Consider the following 16056-nt stretch of genomic DNA (forward strand, 5'->3'; position numbering starts at 1 on the left):
CTCCGATTTGGGCTACAGAGGTACTGGAAGAGGACACAGATGCTGGCTTGCACCAGTCTCGAAAGACTTCCCACTTCGACTGGTATACTCTGATGGTAGAAGCTCTCCTAGCTCTCGCAATCGCACTGGCTGCCTCCTTCGAAAAGCCTCGAGCTCTTGAGAGTCTCTCGATAGTCTGAAGGCAGTCAGACGAAGCGCGGGGAGGCTTTGATGAACATTCTTTACGTGGGGCAGACGTAAGAGATCTACCCTTAGAGGAAGACTTCTTGGAATGTCTACCAGCCATTGAAGTACCTCGGTGAACCACTCTCTCGCGGGCCAGAGGGTAGCAACCAACGTCAACCTTGTCCCTTCGTGAGAGGCGAACTTCTGCAGTACCTTGTTGACTATCTTGAATGGTGGGAATGCATATAAGTCCAGATGAGACCAATCCAGTAGATACGCGTCTATGTGGATTGCTTCTGGATCTAGGACTGGTGAGCAATAGATTGGTAACCTTTTGGTCAACGAGGTGGCAAAGAGGTCTATGGTGGGTTGACCCCAAGTAGCCCAAAGACTCTTGCCCACGTCCTTGTGGAGGGTCCATTCCGTGGGTATCACCTGACCCCTCTGACTGAGACAGTCTGCCAAGACGTTCAAGTCCCCCTGGATGAATCTCGTCAACAGGGAGATGCCTCGATTTCTTGACCATATGAGAAGGTCCCTTGCGATCTCGTACAGCGTGAGGGAGTGTGTGCCTCCTTGCTTGGAGATGTACGCCAAAGCTGTGGTGTTGTCTGAGTTGACCTCTACCACTTAGTTTCGAAGAAAGCTTTCGAATATCATCAAGGCCAAGTGGACTGCTAATAGCTCCTTGCCGTTGATGTGCATGCTCTTCTGACTTGAGGTCCACAGACCCGAGCATTCCCGACCGTCCAGGGTCGCACCCCAACCCAAATCCGACGCGTCTGAGAACAACACGTGGTTTGGGTTCTTGACTGCTAGGGATAGTCCCTCTCTCAGACTGATATTGCTGTCCCACCATTTCAGGCATGCCTTTACTGGTTCGGAGACTGGGAATGATACCGTCTCTAACGTCTTGTCCTTGTTCCAGTGAGAGGCTAGATGGAACTGGAGAGGCCAAAGGTGTAGTCTCCCTAGCGAGACAAACTGCTCCAGGGATGAGAGAGTCCCTACGAGACTGTTCCAACTCCTGACTGAACAAACGTTCTCTTTTCAGCATTAGTTGGACTTTGAGCAGGGCTTGTTCTATTCGGGTGGCAGACGGAAAAGCCCGCAAAAAACTGGACTGCGAATCTCCATCCCCAAATATAGAATACTGTAATCTGGGATGGGATCAGTTGGGAATTTTCTAGGTTGACCAAAAGTCCCAACTCCCTGGCCAGACTCAACGTCCAATGTAGATCCTGCAGACAGCGAAGACTGGACGATGCTCTGAGAAGCCAGTCGTCCAAGTACAGGAGGCTCGGATTCCCGATAGATGGAGGAATTTTGCCACATTCCTCATGAGCCTCGTAAACACGAGAGGAGCAGGACTGAGGCCAAAGCACAGAGCTCGAAACTGGTACCCCACATTCCTGTAAACAAACCTCAGAAACGGTTGGGAATCCAGGTGTATAGGAATGTGGAAGTATGCATCCTGAAGGTCGAGAGAGACCATCCAGTCGCCTTCCATTAATGCTGTCAAGACAGCCTGGTAGACTTCATCGTGAAGTTTGTCTTGACAATGAACACATTGAGCGCACTTGCCTCTTACGTACTCCTGCAGTGAACGTGGCTGCCAGATCATTGGAGCCATCCCTGATAGACTTGTTCCTGCAGAGAATGTGGCTGTCAGATTATTGAAGCCATCCCTGATAGTCTTGTTAATGCATGACATAATTGTACAGCAAAACTTCAAACGCTCGAAAAAACTCCTAACAGGAGATGGTCTAGCTCTGAAGCCGACCATAAAATCTTGGAGCGTCTCATGGCCAGGCGCCAGGGAGAGTCTATGAGGTTTGAGAAGTCTATCTGGGCAGAGGCAGGAACTCCCAAGCTGAGAACTTCTCCCGTGTCATACCAGACTCTCGCTCTATAAGCCAGCTTAAAAGTAGGGAAAGCAAAGGCTGTCTCCCCCAAACTCCTCCTGGTGATTAACCAGTCGCCTAGCAAACGTAAAGCTCTCTTAGAAGAGCGAGAGAGCACTAGCTTAGAAAACAACGGCTTCGAAGTAGCTAGGCCTAGTGTAAACTCTGACGTTTAGGCGAACGAGGAGCAGCAGTTACAAAAAGATCCGGACAAAGATCCTTAAAAATCAGCATGATTTATTTAAAGTCCATAGAGGGCTGAGCAGCTTTAGGCTCCTCTCCGTCAGACAGAGTCCTCAAGGGAATATCAGTAGGAGGGGGATCAGCAACTTCCTCATCTGAAGGAACCTCGTCCGACAATTGCCGAGTCTCAAGCAAGGGAGAGACCTGCCGTGGTGGCAATGCTTGACAAGCAGAGTCCACACGCAAAGGAGCAACAGTAGCAGTCAAGGACGCTATGTCATGTAACTGCTTAAAGGACTGACCAGCAACAACAACAGGTGCGGGAGGACGACCGACGTCAACTCGAGACTGCCTTGACTGCCTAGACTGAGCAGTCAAAACAACTCTTGACTGCGGTGCTTAACGCTCAACGTCAAAACAAGTCAACTATGCTGGTTGGCGAACGTCCTGAACGTCAACAAGAGCAAGCGGCAGCGGCTGAACGTCCACAAGCGGCTGAGAGTCAACACGGGACTGCATCGAGTGAGGCTCTACAAAACATGATTGACGTGACTTTGTAACGTCCGGCCAGGATCTCGATCAGCTAAGCGGCGAGGATCATCGTGAACCTGCTCAGCAGAATAGTCCTTCATAAGAGAGGCAAGCTTATTCTGCATGTCTTGCAGTACAACCCATTTAGGATCAACGGGAATGGGTGCGGTAAGAGACGAGGGTAACGTCTGAGACTGCAAAACCTTGCCTACAATAAGACTCTCGGAGCCTGTGTTACGCTTTTGTTTAGGCGGCGAGCAGTCTTCCGATGACTGCATAGGGTCAGAGCTGTCCCAATGGCTACAACCAGGACGCTGGACCTATCCTGAAGGGACTGACTTTCGCTTTAAGGGCCTCGAAACCTTGCTCCACGGTTTCTTACGCGAAAAGCCTTCGGATGACGAGGAGAAAATCGTCTCGCTCGTCTTATGGTAGGGGCGGTCTTGATGAGACACGCCTGAAACCATAGAGGGAACGTCTGTTCGCTGATCAAGGCCTCTCGAACCCATAAGTCGTACGACATTACTTCTCCCTGGGGCTTGGGAGCTTGCAAGAGGTCTCGGACTAGGTGAACGACAGGCACGAACAGACGAACCCTCGGTCGCAACACTGATAACACTTTGCGCAATTATCACTTTATCACTACGATTTTCTGTTTTGCACTTACTTCACTGAAATCGAATTTTTTAACAATTCACATTAGGCATGAATAAAACTGATTTCTACCTGAAGCACGCAATTCTACCCTACATCAAAAGGTTATAATTGCGAAATAAGTCGTATAATGTAAGCACATTAATACAAGCAAAAAACAGTAAACATATATTAAGATAAAAAGATCAGTGACTGGGGAGGAGACTAAACACTAGTTCATTCAAAACTACGTTTTCAATCTCTCACCGTACAGTGCCTTGGGACGAGAATAAAAACTAAAAACGTTTTATCCTTTCTCCCCGTACAGAGACTTGGGACGAGAGTAAAAAACTGACTCGAGAACAACGTTACTCGCTTGGGACGAGAATAAAGATCGGAACGTTCTCTCTTCCTCTCTCTCTCTCCGTCTCTCTCTCTCTCTCTCTCTCTCTCTCTCTTGATTTCACACAGAAGAGAAAAGCCCACTCACCTTTCGTCAATAAACAGGTTATTTGACCAAAGGAAAAAACTGAAAGGACTAAGAAATTGAAAATTAACAAGTTCCTTTAAATTAGTATTTAAAACATTTAAGTTTGAAAGAAGAATGAACAAAACGTCAGAATCGATTTACTCTTTCTGCAAAGTGAAACCGTGATTCTCTCTCTCTCTATCGTAACGATAGAGCGCAAACTGCGTAGCATAAATAAACCAAACGTTAGTTCATCTTTGAAACAGTACGAAGACTATTCAAAGAAAATCTTTCATAAAATATCTACTAAAAAATATTCATTTAATAAGTTTTAAATCATTTGCTCTGTAAAAGTTATTTACGATTGAAAGGGCTCAACGTTGTTTAACTTCGGTTTCCAAGTTAGGACCGCCTACTCTCGGATTAGGGGAGGAATAGGTAAGGTCGCATATAAACAAATCATTAAAATTTATCTTGATGTTTATTATAAATGGAAAGCTAATCGAAGAGGCCTAATAAAGGCGGTTGAGATATAAAATATATAGAGGAAAATCTATAATTAACAACAACAATTTATAACGTGATAAGATAATTGCTAAAAGCCTAAAACACACTTCCGTACTAAGGGAAGGGTCGGCCATTTTTAAAAGTCAAAGAAAGTCCAAAAAACAATCCAAAGTCATCAACAATTAAATCTATCCAAAAAAGAGTTCAAGATGTAATTTGAAGATAAAACACCTGCACTGCGAAAGCTCAAACCAAAAGGAAGTACTTCACCAAGACTGTTGAAAAACTCCAGGTTAACAGCGAGTAATGGTACGTCTTGTCGATCAGACCGACAGAGAAGAATTGGGTCTGTTTACATGTATATGCGGTATCTGGCCGATAGTTGGCGCTAGTGGGCACACCCGCAACCTTCATAGCGATCGCTCGCGAGTTTTTGTGTTTTTCTGTCGAGCCGCCGGAGGCTCAGCTATTATATATTCACCGACTAAGTTAAATATTTAAAAAGCTTTTATAGTTTAGATAGGAGATATTTATTTTATTGTTAATACTGCTGTTAAAATATTTTATTTTTCCTTGTTTCCTTTCCTCACTGGGCTATTTTTTCTGTTGGAGTCCCTGGGCTTATAGCATCCTGCTTTTCCAACTAGAGTTGTAGCTTAGCAATCAATAATAATAATAATTGGTCCTGGAGGGAGAAAGAACAAGGTGATTGTCAAGAAAACTCAAGAGTTGAGTCTCTCAACAGGTAGCCGCTAGAAAGGTGAGCATGAACACTCAAGACAATAGACACTGAAGCTTTGGCTTTAAATTGAAAACTAAAGTCTTTAATGAGCGTGAGAAGTCTTCTCCTTATCAGCAGACTGTACAGTACTTGCCATCTTTCTTTTGAACAGGAACAAAGTTGGTCACCAGGACCAGGAGGAAAGTCGGTTACCAGGATCAGGAGGAAGGACGGTCACCGAGACCCACTCGACTTCTCCACCAGAAGAGTCAACTGTCAAAACCTGGAGAACACTCTGGAAGACTTAGGAGTGCTTCCTCTCTCTTTGTTCCTTTGGAATCCAAAGGAATACAGTACTGGTAAGTTGGCTACAGTATCAGAAAGGACCAGTTCCAGGTCAAAGTGAAGTATATGACTGCACCTAACCAGAAAAGCTGCTAGGTTGATCCTGGAAGTAGCTTCCATGGCAGGAGAACGCTGTGCCTCGTGTGCGAGTCTTACATCAGCTCTGTCGTTACCGCTGCAATCACTGAATCGGACTGTGGTGATGGTGTCGCTGAGGTGTCTTGGGAATATCCCAAGGTAGGAGAGGAACAATGGCGGCTCCCAACGTCCTGACATGTATTGCTCGGTCTCGTAGAAGACCTAGCGCTGGTAACAGGAGTGTCAGCTCCTGTACCTCTTACCAAAACCCTTCCAGGAGTTTGAGTTTTGATACAGTACTAATCCTCTCATGAAACAATGCAGAGGAATCAGTCAATGTCTGGTAAGACTAGGCCCAATTGGTTGTTCTGTGACTCAGTGACTTCTTCCTCCTGTTTTGGGGGTTGGATATTTCCCTTACTCAGCAACTTATCACTGAACACTGCTTCTCCCTCTCCCAAAGAGAGAGAAGCTGAACGTTCACGAAGGAAAAAAAAGTCAAAGCCCTTTATTCCTACTGGCAATGCATGTACTCGTTCTCGTAAGAACCAAGTACAGTATAGGCAGCGGGTTTACGAAATCCTGAATCGTGTACCAATACATCTAGTTGGGGATGGTTACGTTCCCGGTACGTATCCTCTTACCTGGCAAACAAGGGGTGAATGTATTAGGACCCCTTCCTCGAAAGGAATGTAACGGGTACCACACTCAACTACGGGGAGGGAAACAGTGGGAGTCACAAGTACATAACTCTTATCCATCGGTTCTGGAATTCTTCAATGATATAATCCCAACATTCTCTCAAAGCATCCTTCCTCACCTTAGGTTACTCACCACATGGTCTATGAACAAAATGGGGCAATTAAGTGGCTGTCCTTGGTTGGAGAGGATCCTTGCCAAAGACCGTGCTTGTACAAATACTCTGCTGAGATCGGACGCTAGAAATTACCTGTTCCAATCCCTATCACCTGAATGAGTTAGTAGACCTTGGCATCTGGGAAACTCTAGGGGCGTGATAAGAACCTACATCCTGGGAAGATCTTGGTCAAGAAATAGCTTTGGCGTGTCAGAAGACCTCATTGAAGATTTCTGGTCTGGTAGTGATGGGAAGGCCCAGGTAACAGATGGACCAGTTCACTAGTGACTTGAAATTAACGATCATTCGAAGAACGAGCGTTAGTTCTGATCATTGTGGTTCCAAATTGCATGATTCCCGATCGTAAGGTTTCCAATCACGGCACAAGGCCAATCCTATTGGAAATCATGATCTTAGAAAATGTGAGTGAGGAGACTTGTCTTGCCCAGAAAACACAATCGGAATGTTCCCATGAAGATGAAACATGAACGGAAAGAGAATGAGGAAACTTAGGCGCTCGTAAAAGGAAAATCTTGTAGCCTGTAGTAGGGATGAAAATGATCATATGTTCTTTTTCCACCAGTATTGTGCACTAGAAAAGTTGGAAATAAATAGATGCCAGAAATTCTATGGTCTGAAAGTCACTCAAGAACAGCATAAAGTCTAACAAGTACAGTGAATATAGTACCTGAACTGTGTACAGAAAGGTACAGTATTCTCAGGGAAGAGATTGTACCCAATATGAAACTTCTCGTCTTACATATGAGATGAGAGCATACTAGGATTGTCCTCCTGAGTAGATAAGTACTCTCCCTCCTATACTATATGAGGAGACATCTGTTGGGTGTTCTTGTCACTTGGCTGAGCAAGAAAAGACAAATCACATGGTGAATGATCACGCTAAGACCGCTCAAGCAGTGACAAGAGCATTTGGACACAGAAAGTAATGTGGAATGTAATGCATAGTGATCATGCACGTGGTGATCATATTCGCTAAGCTTGTGCATGTAGACAATCAAAGGTGTAAATGATAGTGTTTGTGAAACTCTGCATGTGAAGGACAGGCTCAAGGAGAGAGGACTTGTGGAGAAGCAAGAACATCTGTCCTAAGTTACTCCAACTAGAGCAGTAATCTTCGTAGTGTTTATCAATGCGCCATCCAAACGTCCAGAAGAAGAAAGGGAACGGAGGCGGCAGCCGTACAGATCAGTATAGTGTGTGTGCAGTCCCACATGGGACAGAGTACTAGTAGCAAGCACATGAACAGCTGTACTGCATACCTAAACATGTTTTCAGGGAAGAGAGCATTGCCAAAACATTGTCACCCGGCGTAGCAGGTAAAAACATAACAAGATCGTCTTCCCAAGTAGATACAGTCCAGAGATGTACTGATCCTTCCATGTGTACGCAAGGAGAGATCAGTCATGGGAGTTTTCATCACTTGGTTGAGCGGGAAGCAATTTCAAGACTCTTTCATCTTTGGCAGATTCCTTCGGCAGCAGCTTCGTTGGTCATGCAAGTGCCCACTGTGTCACTGAATCGTTACAGCAACATCCCAAGGCAGGAGAGGGACAAAGGAAGCTACCTCGTAACCAGTAGTGCTTGTGCTTGGTCTCATTCTCGCATAAGAACTTGCACTGGTAGCAGGAGCATAAGCTCCTGTGCCTTGTAACAAAACGTTTTCCTGTTATATAGGTCAGGTTTTGGCTCATCGCTGTTCCCACAAAACTACACAAGATTTGGTTAATGTATCAAGAAACTTGTTCTGTGTTTTAGTGACTCTTTTGTCAGCATGCATCACGTCTAAAATTTCAGTTGTCATCTCTAACTCTTCCACAGGCGAAGATGATACAGCAATAGCTCCATGTGTCAATATCTCCTCAGCATGCACTGCTTCTCACACATACTGTACAATACAGTATACCATAGAGAAGAATGGTGTGATATTTAAATTACCGTTGACTGCAAGGTGAACTTATTTTGATTGAATCATAGCCTTTGTTTGATGCGAACCAGTCTGACTCCGCCAGTCCAGCAACTGTCTACTGCATGAATTTATATTGATTGGCTTTTTCTTTCCCTCTCTCCCTTTCTAACCATAAAGGCTGTTGCTAAATTTAATTGTATTCATTTAACAAATTTTAATATTGATGATTATTTTGATTATACTGTTAAAGATTTATGACTTTCTTAAAACTGAAATGGTAATTCAGAGATAATCAGATATAAAAAAAATGTAATTACATTATGGGCAACTCTCTCGTCTTTGTGGTGCCACATATAAGGAAGTTTATTGAAATACAGGTAGTCGTCAACTTACAACTGAGATAGGGACCGAGAAACGAGTCGTAACTCGATCTGGACGTATGTCAAATTTAAAATGTGAAGTTTCTGTAGATTTATTATAAATTACTTTATCATGATGCTGTTATCATCTTAACCATATTTTATCAATATTTTCTTACTGTATATAATATTCTTTTCTTCATTCATAGGATATATGCTTTATTACAGCATTTTCTGATTCTATTTTTCGTTTCAGGGAGCTTTTAACAATCAACTATCACAACCTTTTATGTTTTGTTTACATTTGGTTGTGATCAGCCGATTTCAAGGTTCTGCTGTTATATCACAGTATGTGCACATACAAATAATGATTATCGTTTAAATGATTTCTAAACTTGTTCAAAATATCTTCATAATGAATATTACATCAGCACCAATATGGGCTAAATTTTAGCCCATAAAATTATTTTATATATTTCATTATTAAATCTTCATACTTCTCTAAACATTATTAGAAGTTCTTGATATTATTACTTGATGTTTCCATAACAGGAATATTAATATTATTCTGTAAAGTATCGAATGGAAATCACTTGATTTGTCCACTCGCCTTCCAACAGAGCTATCATGTCACCAGACTTGACATGAACTTGGTGAAGAATGACTTCTTTTTTTTCTTTTTTTCTTGCAAGAAATAAAAGAAAATACTGTACTAACTTATTGAGTACGTATTTCCTTTTTATATGATAAAAGAACACATTGTTTCTAAGATAATATTTATCCTATTAGTGTACTTTCATTAGATTAATATCGATCTACTATCAGAGATGAAACAGATTTGACTCTAGTTGTAGAGTCAAATTTACGCTAAGTTGTACTGTACTGTACAGTGCACACAACCAATATAGACTCATGAAATACTTTGTATTGTTACTTAATATTTCCATTATGGGAATACTAATATTAATCGAGGAAGTTATTCGATTTGCTGCTCGCTTTCCACCAGAAATACGTCACCAGACATATTATATGAACTCAACAGATATTAAAACTTCTCAATGAACTTTTTATTTAAAATGGATATTGTATATTATCAATAAAAGAAAATATGGTACTTACTTAGCAAGAGAAATTAGTTCAATTTGAAAAAAGAAAATGGATTATTTCTAAGGAAATATTTGCCCTATTAGTGTACTATTTCCGACAGACTTGACGTCATCACAATGAAAAAAGAGGTTGTAAAATCGAACAGTTGTAAGTCGCATATGTCATAAGTCGATGACTACCTGTATAGTCTCTGTGTCTAACATTTATCTTTGAAAAAATCAAAAGGAAACTTAAACTTGCTCTATGGTATATTAATTTATTTATGAAACTAAGACTACACATGACACAGAAGACAGAAAATACAATCAGCAAAGAAATTACCAGTATGTCTGAGAGCTCTTCTCTCTGTCATAGAGGCCGTCATAACTTTAAATTGCCATTAACCAAGAACATTGTTAATTGTGGAATATAAGTACCTCAAACACAACTGTCTGCCACAATATTTTCAATCTGAAAGAAGAACAAGACTAAAGCAGCCAGATACAGACAATTAGAAGTATGTCTGTATTATCTAGCAGCCGAAATCAAAGTGGAGGTTACTTTATCACCCGCTAGTTACTAAAGTACTGTACAACAGTACCGTGTTGAAGTTTAAGCAGCCATTCCAGCTTCACTAAAGCTGTACTGTACTTATATCAAAGAATGAAGCTTTATATTTGTGTAGGAACACATTATAAATTCCTATGAGCTCTACATTTAATAAGCTGTAATACTATTCTCTACTTATGCTAACCTTTGCTCAAGCAGTTACTTTATAAAACACTTTTTCTCATTACGGTGCTATACTTAAAATTACTTTATGTATATTAGTAACACCAGTTTAAAGGCTAATTACTTGATCTGGCAAACTTCTACATGTCTCAGTGGAAAAATTTAACATCCAAAACTTGTTAAAATGAAAATACAGTAAAAGTATTAATAATTAAAACCTGCTACCAAAATGCGAAATAGAAATGCATGCCTAAATGTATCCCCAAGCAACACAGTTGCCATTAACTAAAGTTAAAAATATTACAATCAGCGTAACTCATACATGCCAACTACAACTGGAAGTCATGTTTGGAATACTGTACTTTAAATACGGTACTTCAGAAAATTTACTTTGAACATCTATAAAATGGAACATATGGGCAGAATAATTATGATTGATTAAAGGCATGAATGCACAGAATAATGGTTAGAATTCAAACCTATTACTTTATTTGCATTAAAAAATATTTATCTATCTAATTTTCTTGAAGTGATATACTGCACGTATAAGCACTTTTGGCAATATAGCACATTGAATTTCTAAGCCCTGGAAAAGCAAGTTTGGTTAGCACCAAGATTTTCAAAATACTCTTCTAGATAATCTAATAACTTTTTCTTTTGAGTACGGTTGAACCAATGTACTTGATTTCTATACACATACAATAATTCAATGACAACTAATAACTATAATTCTTAGCTTCACACACACTAGCAGAAACTTGTAATTTATATGAAGAGATAACTACTAAAGGAGTTGCTTCACTTATCTACAAAGCTACTTTAAAATAAAGATCAACAAGCATGCCAAAATCCAAAATAAAAGAGCAAAAGTACTAGAACATCATGAGAAACATAAAGTAAAGCAAATCTAAGCTCACACTAAAATCATCACAAATGCCAATTTTGGTAAATTAAACTGTCGATCAAAGACAAACTATCCAATAACTTAATTCTCCATAATGCCATACTATCCAGAGGTAATGAATAATAGGAAAATTAGGGCTGAAAAGCAGTTTAAAATTTGTCCATATTCAAAGGGCCAATTTGTGGCATAGAAACTAATGGCACTAATGCTTTGGTGAAAATCCATATCCATATGGGCTTTATTTTCCCAACTTTCTCCTTAAATAAGCAACTTCTGAAATGCAATGCATCCTATATTTCATCTTACCCTCAACCACCAACAGTATTGTACTCAGTAAGTTTCTTGTAAGAGTCCTTAACATTCAATTATCTGTGTCATGATAATCTTGCAAAGACAAATACAGCCTGCAATGTTATTAACAAATGGTGTTTGGAACACTCTTACATTTGTTACTCTAATATGCTATGTACTTGCATTAAATAGTAGAATACATCAACAGAAACATGCAATGATTTATTACCAGAAAAATAATGAAATGCTCACAAATGAAAAAAAAAAGATAAAAGTAGCATTACCACAAATGATTGTACCCACTATTACAGTATCATGCAAAATGGCCTTCAATACCATCAAAGCATAATAAAACTACTTGCCTCAACTCCTGCTTTACAGGCCATAGCGTCAGTAAGGAAATAGAAACCCTCTACCTCTTCCAAGATCTGCCCATCTAACATAATAGGGGTTCTCAACCCTTCTCCCTTCCCCCATTTGCTCTAGTTTCATATTTCAAGCTTCTAAAATCTCTTAATTCATGTATATTTTGTAACCCAAGTACAGTACTGTACCTCTTGTGACACCATTTCTTATATTCAGTACAAATTTTGCCTCCTACCATTCCTGCAACTATATAGGCCACTCTCCCATCTTTTTAGCACTCCTAAAAAATCTACCAAAGATTCTGTTGTTAACACTTTCAATACTTTTTTATTTTCTATATCTTTTTCTAAAAATATTCTTTACAATATTACTTACTAAAAGATTTTGGTGCAAACAGTGATCTAAAGGCAATTCATGGGCTACAAGTCACCTAAAATGGCAGTAGAAGCTGATATATAGTTTTAAAACACTAACCAAAAAAAATTTGCAGCGAGTCAGAACCTTTGGATTGTATGCAGTGATGTATCACTACTCCCTAATATTTCATTCCTAAGTACAGTGCTTGCATTATGAGGATTTCAGAAAGTCTGACTAAGCAGCCATACAAATAAATTAAATCTATACAATAATGTATATTAGCATAATAGTTTTTGTGTGAAATCACAATCGGATGAGGATAATGAACTCAAAGTTAACATTTACTATTGGCCTGCCTCTCTCCACCACTGGGCCTTTTTTGCTGTCATATCTGACAGTTTGAATGTACTAGTACCAACCACATATGAAAAACAAAACTTCTATCTATTTATCTATCTACAAAGGCACTTGCCCCAATTTTCGGGGATTGCCGGCATAAAAAAGGGGGGGGGGGGGCTTTTCTTCTCTTCACTCCTCCAGCCTGCCAAGGGATTCAGCTGAGATTGGTTGGTACTGCTAGGGTGCCACATATACTGAATTCTCTACTACTGCTACCTCAGCGATCACCAAGGCAACTAGAGGAAGCAACAGGGCCTATTGGATCTACCACAATCGACTGCCATTCGTTCCTATTTCTAGTATGCTCCTTTGCCTCTCTCAAATCTATCCTCCTATCCCCTAGAGCTTTCTTTACTCCATACATCCACCCAAACAATGGCCTTACTATTGTACTTCTCCCAACAACTCTTACATGCATCACCTTCTTCAGCAGACAGCCATTTTCCATTCTCTCTACATTGCCAAACCACCTCAACATATTCATTTCAACTCTAGCTGCTAATTCATTGCTTACACCCGTTCTCACCCTCACCAATTTGTTCCTAACCCTATCTAATCGAGATAAACCAGCCATATTCCTCAGACTCTTCATCTCTAACATTCGAAGTTCTGTCTCTTCGTCACTTTCATTCCCGATACTGTAACTCCGATCCATACATCACAGTTGGTACAATCATTTTCTCATACAGAACTCTCTTTACATTCATTCCTAACCTTATATTCTTTACCACTCCCTTCACTGCCCCCAACACTTAACATCCTTTATTCACTCTCTGACATACATCTGCTTCCACTCCACCATTTTCAGCAACAACAGAACCCAAGTACTTGAAATTATCTACTTTGTCGAGTAACTCTCCATTCAACATGAAATTCAACCTAGCACCACCCTCCCTTCTCGTGCATCTCATAACTTTACTTTTACTCACATTAACTTTCAACTTCATCCTCACACACCATTCCAAACTCTGTCACTAATCGACCCAGCTTCTCCTCCAAGTCTGCAACCAATACAGTATCATCTGCAAACAACAACTGATCTACCTCCCACTCAAGATCACTCGACCAAGCACTCGAGCATTCACCTCTATCACAACTCCTTCAACAAACAAATTGAACAGCCATGGTGACATCATACATCCCTGTCTCAGCCCCATTCTCACTGGAAACCAATTGATTTATTTCCTATCCTAACACATACATTACTGCCTATGCAGAAACTCTTCACAGCTTGCAACAACCTTTCACCAATTCCATATAACTTCATCACATTCCACATTGGTTACCTAACAACTCTATCATAAGCTTTCTACAGATCCATAAATGCAACGTACACCTCCTTACCCTTTGCTAAATATTTCTCGCATATCTGCCTAACTGTAAATATCTGATCCATACATCCCCTACCTCTTCTAGAACCACCCAGTACTTCTAAGATGACATCCTCTGTTATATCTTTAATCCTATTAATTAGCACTCTACCATACACTTTTCCTACCACACTTAACAAATTAATACCCCTTGAATTCCAATTCTTGCAGATCTCCCTTACCTTTGTATAACAGAAAATTACTGTACATGCACACACCCAGTCCACTGGTACCACTGAAAACATAAAATGTATATTGAACAATCTCACCAACCATCCAAGTACAGTCACAGCCCCTTCCTTTAACATTTCAGCCTTCACATCATCCATACTAGGTGCTTTTTTCCCGCTATCTCATTCTCATCTCCCATTACTTATTTCTTAATTTATCATGCTTTCAAAATCTATCAGTAATCAATGGGGTTACCTTGGTATTACAGTTATTGAGCTAGCTAATAAGTAAATAATATACCGCTTCCACTCAGTACGAGACTGATGTGTAGAATAGCAATGAAATCAGCTATTATCTAATACTTGTATTATTATTACTTAGCACTTTAACCTGACTACTTCTGTGTACTCCATTACTTTATAAATGAGCAGACAGGTCAACTATTTTCAATAACTCCTTCAAATTTACTGGGAACAGAGGTCAAACAATAATCAATTTGGTTTGTAACTGAATAAATGAGGACTGACTCATCTCCATAAGCAATATTACTATCTCAGGTTCATCTTAGACCTTACGGTATTTCACAGCAACTTATCGTTCTAGACAAACTACATATATACTCTGCATACACACAAGTAAAATGGTAAAAAAAGAAGACAATTCAGAATCCCAGAGTAAAATTGTACATAAAAACAAAAAGTATATATCACTGTACTCTATAAGATAAAACCAACTTGAAAAGATTTTTTTGAAACAATGTTTGAAATTTCACAAATTAACTTCAGTGAGATAATATTAGTTTGTAACAACAAAACAAGTAGCCTACAGTATAATAATGAAACAGCAATACAATACATAAAAATAAAAACATTTAATTTCTCACCCTTGTTGCTGAAGCTGCCAAGGCATTCTGCAGAGCATTGCTGAACATCTCGTGAGTGATTGGTCCTGGGCCAGCTAAAGTACCAGAGGAAGGTGCAGGGGTATTAAAAGGTGTAGTGGTGACTGCTGATGGGGTTGTTGGGATACTTCGAGGAGCACTGCTTGGGAATCTGTTACTACTGCCATTGCTACCACCATTGCTACCTACCATATAGTAATAAATTACAATTGTGAATACCAAAGTATATTTTTAAACAGAAGGATGTGAGATGACTTTCAGTTATTAAAGAGTAGAAATTTCTCAGCCATAAATTTCCAGACTTTGCCCTGCAAATTGCAAGGATGGGATCCATCTAGGTAAAATAAAAATATACCTAAATAAAAAATTAACTAAAGACATCTTCAAAGGCTACAGTATTAGTTTTATATCTCATAAAGCAGTATATGTAGAAAATTCACAGCAGTATAAAATCAAATATAGTACAGTGCACAAACACTTAATAGTAGTATAGCCTTGTCTCTGCTTATACTGAGTTGTATATCTTACATTGCACTTACATTTACTTCAGATTCTGAAAATAATGATGTAGAATAAATAAAACTACAAAAAATAATCTGAAATAGGGAAAGAATGATGAAAAAAAATTGCCAAGTTAAGGTCCTATATTTACAAAAGAGTTACTATACTTCAGATTCCGAAATAAATTTTATAGAATGAATAAAACTACTAGTAATAATCTCAAATAGTGATGGAATAAGAAAAACTTTCCAGGTTAAACTATTTGCAGGACAACAACTAGCTTTGGAAAACAAAAGTTAT

The 16056-nt window shown here is 39.7% G+C and overlaps 1 protein-coding gene across 2 annotated transcripts in view; it reads right to left on the reverse strand.

The window, feature by feature from the left end:
• Positions 1–16056, reverse strand: part of LOC137654675 (ubiquitin-like protein 7) — a 168474-nt gene that overhangs the window by 13389 nt on the left and 139029 nt on the right. Inside the window, exon 7 of one of the 2 annotated variants that reach the window (XM_068388539.1) lies at positions 15238–15311. In XM_068388539.1, coding sequence (XP_068244640.1) covers positions 15238–15311 — 74 coding nt within the window. Of the gene's footprint in view, positions 1–15237; positions 15441–16056 lie in introns of both variants that reach the window. The other variant, XM_068388538.1, reaches the window with a different exon arrangement.

This window comes from Palaemon carinicauda, chromosome 15, assembly GCF_036898095.1.
Source record: "Palaemon carinicauda isolate YSFRI2023 chromosome 15, ASM3689809v2, whole genome shotgun sequence".
Taxonomy (NCBI): domain Eukaryota; kingdom Metazoa; phylum Arthropoda; class Malacostraca; order Decapoda; family Palaemonidae; genus Palaemon; species Palaemon carinicauda.